Raw genomic sequence first — 9,580 nt, 5'->3', positions numbered from 1 at the left:
AGAACCAGTAAGTATTCCCAAGTCAATTATTTCTTTCTGGATTTAATTGAAGCGGTCTGCTGGGAAATTAGGTTAGTTAGATCCACTACGCAAAAGAGGCAGTGCCAAGCACTGTGGATCTCTAATTTGACTTTTCAGCTTCACAAAAAGCACTTTTGATGTGTGTTTACAGTTTTATTTGTTTATATTTGATCCTACAGTAGACTGATGAAATAGCAGCCCACAAAGAACTCAATTTTTTTTTTACCTTATCTTCCTTTATCGGTAGGTGTTGCCACCAGTGGCGGTTCCAGAATTTTTAAACATAGGGCGGCACAGTGAGGGGCCAAGAACAAGGGAGGAGAGCCCAGAGGAAATAAGAATTTTTCATGAATGTCAGTGTAGAAAATATTGGGCATGATTTTAGGCTCATGCGCAGCTCTGTTTTCTAATACAGATTTATGAAAAGCCAGCTGCAAGAATCCAAAAATCCTTTTATAACCATAGCTTCTTTACTTTAAGATTACTAAGTTTTAGCGAAATATTATTTAAGTTACTTAATAACAAGTTATATGTCAAGCTACAAATAATATGATGCTGGACTTTAAGCATAGTATAAAGTATTTAAAATAAGCATCACCTTAAACATATGCAGCAGTAATATTAATCCATTTAATGATGATGGGGAACTTTTTTTCTGCAGAGTAATTATTTTTAATTTTGATATTTTATGCAGAAATTTCCAGTATCATAGTTTTATCGTGAACAGTAGACCAAATGCATCTCTCATGTCCTGTGTCAGGTCTTTGCAGGATTTTTTTTAAAAATATTTCCTAAGAACATTAGTTTCAGATACTGTTCATGTGCTGTAGATGATAAAATACCATTTTATGCCTGTTAAGCTGTGTTATCACTAAAATGTTTGACAGATTTAGTTAAAATAGGAACAAACTATGTTTTTTTGCAAAAAAAAACACTGTTTCATCCGTTTTTTGCTCGATGATTCATAAGTCAGTGTTAAGTGCATTAAAAACAAAACAAACAAAATAATAATAAAAAAAAGTCCTCTTAAAATATCTTGAATGGTTTTTAACAAGTGGAAATTCTTAAAACCATACTGAGCTCATTCCCTTCAACACAACCTTACATTCTCTAACTTGAAATTTTGTGTCGTAATTTCGGAGGCAAGGGTGACACCTGCTGACCTAGTCGGGACATTACAAGAATATACATAAAGCTTGGTGAACTATATGACGCATCTATGACTTTAAAACTAACAAGTTTTAGATGACGTGTGGTATTAGTGTTCTATTTAATTTTGTTTTTAAACAAAGAATATCTGCTCTGTAAAATTTGCATCACTCTCCATACTGTACACAGTGCAGTGAGATGCTGTCGATTTGCTGACTGTCATGGGACAGGGAACCACGTGATATAAGAGCATGAGTTTAATGGAGGAGATAGAAAAGAGAAAAAAATTTGTTATACTGGATATTTTCAGATATCTCATATTTCTGAAAAGATAAAGATTCAGTTTCCAGTTCATTGGGGTTTTTTGTTGTTGTTGTTGATTTTTTTTTTTGGAAAGACTAGCAACATGGAATTTCCACAACAATGGAAGTTTGAACATTTCCACTGTGATTATATTGGGATTAATGTTCAGAATGTAAAACAGTCATAAATATACGACAGTTTCTTGCATAAATCTGTAAAACATATGAGTACTTTTCTATCAAGATATAAGTTTTGATTGATTTTCATAAAAATTTACAGACCGTCTTGATCCAAAGTCCATAGGTGCACAAAGTTGTACCTCTGTTGGAAAAAAGCTGGCACTTAAAGGAGCAAAAACATATCTGCAGTAATTCCATTCTGTGCTTCTAATTTGAAATAGGGTCAAATCTTAATAAAGCTGAATTGAAAATTGAACCATAACTTGTGTGTTTACACTGACGGAAACAAAGAAATTATTCGGCATATCTGGGTTAGTCGCTGGATGCAAGACTTGCTTGTAACAGGCTACCTATAAAAATGTCACAGCTGTTATTGCAGCCGTGTAAAGAGGGCTCTTCTCCTAACCTTATTGATCAGCACCGGGCGCGTGCATAGCTCATCCTCGTGACTGCGCCCCTTTTAGGGAACGCGCACGGCAGCCTACCACCTTCCTGCTGTCACTGTGCACAGACATGGCTGCTCTCAGCAAAATACCGCATAACTGCTACGAAATCGGCCACACTTGGAGCCCGTCGTGTGTGCAGTCTGCTGCCGATGTGACTAGGAGTGCTCTGGAGGTGTCCTTTAAAATATACGCGCCTCTTTACCTGGTAAGACGTTTGACCTGAAATATAACTGTAGACTGTGAGGCTAGCTAAATAGCTAAAGTTAGCGAGCTAACTAAAGTAAAATGGCTTAGTAGTTCGCAGAAAACCTCTAAAGATAAGCTGGCACGTCGCTAGTGTTGCACTTAGGTACGAAGTCCAAGTTGTACATGTGGCCGATCAGATAAAGGAGCAAAAACATGTCATGCAACTTCAGCCAGGTTCCCCCTTTGTAAATTTCATTGCCCTCTGGGCACTCGTCACGACTGTAAGTGTAAACTTTAGCAGAGTTGGAACTGTATTTGCCTTGCATCTCCAGTGTGCAGTAACGCACTGTGCTTTGCAGATAGCAGCAGTTCTAAGGAGAAGGAAGAAGGATTACTACTTAAAAAGGCTTATCCCAGAGATCTTTTGGTCTACCTCTTTCCTGACTACCAATGGGGGTCTCTTCATCGTTTTCTTCTGCATTCTCAGGTCAGTGAACCCATGTCTAGAGTATGTAAACACAAACTTGGCATTAAGCTGCACTGTCATTATGTTTATTAATGAAAACGAAAGTGAAATGTATACAGTATGATATATGGATAAACTGAGCATGAACGGTCATGTTCTGTGAACCACACCTGCTGAAGCTGAAGCCACTTTAGCTTCTTCCACGTGTGCCTCCTTTCCTTTAACCTGTCAGCATCTGAGTGTGTCAGCTTCATGTCCTGGCCACTGTGGTCATGTTTGCATTAGGGTCACCCTCTGTGGACATCTGTGATAAAATAAACCCACTATTAACTTTATGGTCTTGTTTGCTAGTTTAAGAAAACTTTTTTTTTTTAAATAATAATTTTGTAAATTTGTGTCCCGTTTAGAGTAAAGTAAAAGGTGGTTCTATAGTGTCATGGTTTGACTAATAAGGAAAAGGTCCCTGGACCTTCCAGGAGTAGATACAAATCCCTTGGGTGTTACGTCAGGAAGGCCAATCAAACATGCAGAGATATCTGCTTATTCATAAGGAGCTGGCACTGCTGTGGCAACCCCTTGTGGATAAGGGAATTGCAGAAAGTAGTGTATGACTACAGTATCAGCTTGGATTGTCTTTGTCTATCGTTTCAATAAGTGCGCATTTTAAATACTTGGATAATACTTTCCTTATCATGGAAAAATGGAAGACGGAAGAGCTGACAAAATCTTGTGCTGACAGTGTGGGATTGTCTTCACTGAAACGTCCCAGCTGGGGAAAAAAAGGAAGTGAAATAATGCAGTGTATTTTAACTGCAGGAGACTTTTGGGAGGCTTCTACTCCTGGTCTGTTGGGTTTGGCTCAGCACTGCCAGCCTCTTATATTGCCATCCTGCTGGAGCGCAAGAGCAGGTGAGATGCCCGTCTGTTACGTTTCAGTATGTTTTTTCTCGCCTCTCCTAGATTCAAACATGTTTCATTCACATAGAGTTTACTTTTTGCCTTTTCGCCTCTTTCTTTTTCATCCTCACAGGAGAGGGCTGCTGACAATATACATGGCAAATCTTGTAAGGGCCGCTTCTTTCGAATATTAGTAGTTGTATGTGAACCTTGCTATGTGTCTGCATTTTTAATAGCGTAATGTTGTTCTCAGGCCACTGAGACTTTGTTTCGCATGGCAGTGACACGAGGTGTCGTCAAACCCATTAAACATGGCGAGGTAAGGTCAAAGGGTGGGGCTATGAGCTTGTTATCAGGGTTAGGTTTAGATCATGTAAATTACTGCCAACCTAATTTTTTTTAAGACTCTCTCTTGTTTTTGTTGTTGGATTATGAGTCTAATAATGCAACTACAGGGAACTCCAGTTGTGAAAACTGAACAGACTTCAGTAAAAAGTATCAACGGATCCAAAAAGAAGCATTTATGACTTTATAGTTCTGACGAGACTGCACAGTGGTGAAATGAGTCATGTGTTTGATTCTTTCTCTCTCTCTGCTTCCCATTAGGTGCTGTTGTTCTGCATTACTTCATCACTCTTTATGTTCTTCTTCAGGTTAGAGCAGCACAGTGAACACATTGTTGCAAGTGTTAATGTTTAAGGTTAAGCTGAATTTTGTTTTATACTATAGAAGTAAAGATGGTCTCAAAGGCTTTGCATTCTCCGCATTGAAGTAAGTTGTTCCCGTTTCTATTGATGCCTTCATTTTCACTGCTGATGAAAAAGGTTTATAGATAAAAGTTTATAGAAGTGGTGTGTGTTTTCTGTCTTAGATTCATCATTGGGAAAGAAGAGATCCCAACACACTCTGTGCTGGCTGATGATTCACAGCCATCAGCAGAAAGGCCTGACTCTAGAAGAAAGACTCTTCTATCCTCCACCAGGAAACTGCTCGAATCAATGTGAGAGAAAACACACCCGACATCATGGCAGTGTGTTGGATTGTGGCTTACATGAACTATTTTTCGTCTTCTTTTTTTTTTTTCTTTTCCAAATCCAGATGCAAACGGGGACCAAGACACAGATGTTGCAAACATTATAATGACAACTGCATATCCTACTGTGTCAAAGTAAGTCTCCCAAGAAGTTAGTTTTTGTGTGATCCCAATCCTTTGTGATGTTCTCATAATGCTTATTCATTTACATCTTAAATAATGATACTTGATTAAGATTTGTTATCATTTGTCACCGTAGGGTTTTGTCAGGATGTTCAGTGTTGGCTACGTGATTCAGTGTTTACTTAAAGTGCCATCAGCATTCAGACAGATGTTTTCGAAACCCTCCCGCCTTCCCTCCCTCTTCTACAACAAAGAGAACTTCCAACTCGGGGTTTTTCTAGGCTCCTTCGTCAGTATCTATAAGGTAGATGTGCTGTTTTGTTTTCTATTAGTATCTTTATTATGTTCCTTTCCTGCTTACACATTTGATTTCCTGTCTTTTACTTGTCTAACCTTGCCACGTTGTTGTATATTGTGCTTTTCTTTCACTCAGGGAACAAGCTGCTTGCTGCGCTGGATGCGTAACATTGATGATGAACTCCATGCGCTTATAGCTGGTGAGACAGGATGGTGTAACCTGTCACATAAAGTCCCTGCAGAATGATCCTCCTCGGGATTCTGTTGTGCCTTTGCTGATTAACTTCTTTTCTCATATGTTTCTCCATCTCTCTTTTTCCTGAAGGCTTCCTGGCTGGAGTTTCAATGTTCTTCTACAAAAGCACAACAATATCCATGTATCTCTTTTCTAAGCTGGTGGAGGTAAAAACAAACACAAAAATCATAGAAATAAAAAAGGTCCTCATACTGATATATTGTCTTTGAACTAAAGTGTAAATGTAATAATAAACTTGTATCAATATAAAAAAAAAACAGAATTAATGCTTTATTGATAAATACCACATTTTTATCATTATTCAGGTATCTCTGCTTGGTTTTATGTAGTAATCACTGACATGTGCAGCCACGTAAACATGTTTCAGAAACTGCAACAAATACACTTAACATATACAACATTCCCTATGTATCCCTCTCTTTAGACTATCTACTTCAAGGGCATTGAGGCTGGCCGGTTGCCTTACATTCCACATGCAGACACAATCATATATGCCGTCTCCACTGCGATCTGCTTCCATGCTGTAAGTAAACATGCTTTCTTACTCACATACATATGCTTCACACAAATTTTTTTTTTTCTTTTTTAAAGCTGAGCAAGGATATAATGCTTGATGTATGGCTTCTACACAGGCTGTGATGGAAGTGCAGAACCTCAGGCCAACTTACTGGAAGTTCCTGCTGCGTTTAACCCAGGGCAGGTATGGATGTATGGACATTGTAAATGTCATCTTACTTTGAACCTCTGACCGCTTCTTCAAGGTCAAATAAGGTCATACTTGTGTCTTTAAAAATATGCTTAAAATTTACTGAATTCGTTTGTATTGGCAACATTTCAGAAATGATACTGGTGTGTGGGGATTCTAAATATCACATTACAGTTTGCATCCAAATATCATGTCACATTTGACCTCTGACCTCACTTTTATATTTCTCATCTGCCTTTCTTTCAAGTTGACCCCAGTATGAGACACATGAGATGCCTGCAAAGAATTGTGGAGAGAAAGAGAATGAGCTGGCTAGTTAGTTAGAAATGTAATGTAGTGTAATAATAAACTCAAGTTATTCATGTCCAGTTATTTACCAATCAATTCCTGTTATCCATTACCTACTCCTACAAAATGTTTGTATATTTAAAGTAAACCTTTGTCATGATGTTATCTGATTTTTGCTGCACTACAAACTTCTCAAAGTACGTTTAAAAATACCAATGAAAACAAAATGAATATATGAAAATGACAGTACTACTACCCTTAAGAGTAAATAGTGCCCAGAGATTGAGCTGCCTTGCAGAGGCCTGTGTACTTGGAGTGCTTGTTGTTAATCAGGCTTTGATCCAAACCATACAAGAAGATATCAAAGTTACTTTGCAGGAATCTCATATAAACGAACAATATTTTAGATAAGTTGTCACTTTTATTCAACATCAGCTTTGTTCGTGTTGACTTCAATAAAACTGTACAGGGCCTTTTCTCTCTCTGATTTTCTAGGTTTGCTCTGATGAACCGACAGGTGCTAGACATGTTTGGGACTCAGGCTTCCAGAGACTTTAAAGGCTTTGTGCCCAAACTGGACCCCCGTTACACCACGGTGCCCAGCAAGACAGTGCTTCTACCGGGAGGTGACATCCAACTTGGATGATTTGGGACCAACAGATTGACTTTGGGGTTACCTCAACATGAAACTAACAGCCTGGTTGTTCTCTCTGAGGAACTTAAGGGTTGTTTTTTTTTTTTTTTTAAAAAAAGGTGTGATGCTGCAGAAGTAGTGATGTGTTATGAAAAAGATATGCTTCGGATTGCACCCAAGTTCAAAACAGGGTTTCTTGAGGGTTAATTGTTGAGCTGTAGAAGCTCACTTACTGACAAAGACTGAACTTTACAGGTCACTTGTTTGAAAAAAGTGAAATGTACAATTTCATTTTAGCTCTGTCATTTTTGTCAAAATTGACATGGACATTAATAAAAAGATTTGTTAGTCCTAATGAAAATGAAAAACAACGTAAATGATCTGAATGAACAACAGATTTTGCTAGATTGTCAGTTTGTATTTGACACGACGTAGTGATCTAGCAGCTGGAACAGTTCCTTCAATAACAAAATGCTTTTGAAAATAAAAATGATTGGGTGCGTTTCAACCACATTCTTTTTATCCTTTAAACACAATCTGGATTTTGGCAAGTTACCTTTCAGTTTGCTCTGATTTTTGTGCTGTTCGAGTGGTTGTTTTCACAGAGATTAAACCTCACAACTCCTGTAGGAGTAGCCACAACGATGTGTTTTGACACTGATTTAAAAGCAGGAAGAACGCGGGAAGAATTTTACACCCTGATCTTTTCTGAATGTGTGTTTAAAGGCAGGGAGACATATAATAATGTAGCCTTATTCAATCAGTTATCCATAGTAGCAGTGGGAGTTTTATGTAGATCCTCCAATACAAAACACAGAGGTACCATTTTAGCCAGATGGTTAAACTACAGTAGATAGTATTTATTTCAATTAATTTATCCACCTTAAGAGATACTTGGCAATTTTAGGAGTTATTTGTGGTCAAATTGATGTAGTAATAAATCTCACTGCAATTGACATTTACTAAAAGTCACAGGTGGAAAATAAATCCATTCACACTGACAGTGTTAATTGACGCTGAGTAAGTTCACTCGCACTGAGACTCTTTGCTTGCACGTAAGAAACCAAATTATTAGTTCAGTTGTTGTAGGGAGGGAAATGAACACATGCAATGTGATCACTTTAAACTTGTTTGGAATGTGCAAATTGTCTATGAACACACCTCTGCCTCATATTTTAAAAGGTGGGGTTATTTAAATGTATTGAATGTTACATGTAATTATGCTACAGTCTAAAGAGATTATTTGTTCAGTGCACTGACTATTGCAGTTAGCTTTGCAGTGATTGTAAGTTTGACTCTGTTTAATAAGTTTGGGTACTTGGATTTACATCCTCAGGCTCTGCATTGAGAATTTTAATCTAAATTTACTGGAAATTCCAAGTTGAACCCTGTCACTAAAATTCCACTTTGATCAACTGTGTAAACTGACGAATTTGGAGCATTTCCTTAAGGCTGCTGTGTTCTGTGAATAAAAAGAAACACTCAGCTCAATTTGGTTTTGATTTATGTATTTATTATTGTTTTTGGAAAGATATGTGTCTGCAGGAAAAGATTGTCGTTTACTAAAGAGTGGCATTTGCATGTTTTACTGATAAATGAACACATGTTTTACAGTTAATGAAATTCTGAGTCTAAGGATACTACGTAAAGTTGTGAGTGTACAACACAAATTACATCATATCAGTATCAGAGTAAATACTTTACAGTATATTTTAACAGTAATCAGAAAAAATGTCATACCAGTGCAGTGTATCACATCCCAATTTACATTTATCAAATCTAGGAAGCAGACAATATAAACATTTCCAAATATCATGCAGGGGACATTTAAATGAGCTTTTCTCTTGCAGCATCCTCGTCTAAAATTGGAAAAACACTGTTTACTTGCACAGTCTGCACTCTGTCTGTGGAGGGCAGCAAAGATGCCCGCAGTGTTTCAGCTTAAGAAGAAGAAAGAATTAACGGAAGTAAGCACAAGCGATTTCAAGTTTTTTGAGAATGTGACTGCTACTGCTGTTATGTGTGTAGCAGTGTGTTTAAAATATAAATTAAAATTTGTTTAACATTAATTCCCAAACGATGTCGCATGATAAGTGCAAACTTAAAATATTTTAGAATCCAAGCAAACCTACTGTATGACTTTATACTAATATATATATATATATATATATATATATATATATATATATATATATATATATATAAAACATAACATTAAGATTATATACAAGCTAGTACATGCATATTATTTCTTAATTAAAAAAAACATTTTTAGAACAACAAAACACCACAATCATCACCATGGTTTTGTTAATACACTCACAAAACCAAAGAAGAGTAAAAATCTATGATAGCAACAAGAAGTCTACACATGACCCATGATTACGTAGTGGCTATAGTAAAATGCTCCAAGATCTAACCCCATACTTACATTTTCTGTTTTCAGAAAGAAAGAATTCTTATCTAGGGTTTAAATTCACAACAACAAAGATACATACAGGGGGAGGAGATAAGAAGTATGACCACTTAATTCCGTAGATGAGCATTGTTCCAAATCAAGTCAAACTTTCAAAAGTTCTGTAAAACTCAATTTTAC

At 37.0% G+C, this 9,580-nt stretch overlaps 1 protein-coding gene across 1 annotated transcript; it reads left to right on the top strand.

Annotated features, from left to right (window-relative positions):
- The first annotated feature begins 2,071 nt into the window (after positions 1 to 2,071).
- On the top strand, positions 2,072 to 8,475 carry tmem135 (transmembrane protein 135). The gene is made up of 15 exons (XM_082550136.1): positions 2,072 to 2,303; positions 2,644 to 2,771; positions 3,567 to 3,659; positions 3,781 to 3,814; positions 3,901 to 3,966; positions 4,254 to 4,300; positions 4,377 to 4,418; positions 4,519 to 4,647; positions 4,746 to 4,815; positions 4,940 to 5,107; positions 5,237 to 5,300; positions 5,426 to 5,502; positions 5,781 to 5,879; positions 5,989 to 6,056; positions 6,846 to 8,475. Exons 1-15 carry the CDS (start codon positions 2,166 to 2,168, stop codon positions 6,994 to 6,996), a joined length of 1,374 nt encoding a protein of 457 aa, XP_082406262.1. The 5' UTR covers positions 2,072 to 2,165; the 3' UTR covers positions 6,997 to 8,475.
- The last annotated feature ends 1,105 nt before the right edge of the window (positions 8,476 to 9,580 follow it).

Source organism: Aulonocara stuartgranti (assembly GCF_965226115.1).
Source record: "Aulonocara stuartgranti genome assembly, chromosome: 10".
In the NCBI taxonomy this organism is placed as follows: Eukaryota; Metazoa; Chordata; class Actinopteri; order Cichliformes; family Cichlidae; genus Aulonocara; species Aulonocara stuartgranti.
Note: the sequence above shows the minus strand (reverse complement) of the source record. Positions and strands in the feature narration are given on the sequence as shown.

Excerpts from the sequence above, each read along its gene's own strand:
- tmem135 (XM_082550136.1), top strand. The coding sequence starts at position 2,166 with ATGGCTGCTCTCAGCAAAATACCGCATAACTGCTACGAAATCGGCCAC. Across the intron at positions 3,967-4,253 it reads AACCCATTAAACATGGCGAG|GTGCTGTTGTTCTGCATTAC; the intron begins GTAAGGTCAAAG and ends GCTTCCCATTAG. Across the intron at positions 4,301-4,376 it reads CTCTTTATGTTCTTCTTCAG|AAGTAAAGATGGTCTCAAAG; the intron begins GTTAGAGCAGCA and ends TTTATACTATAG.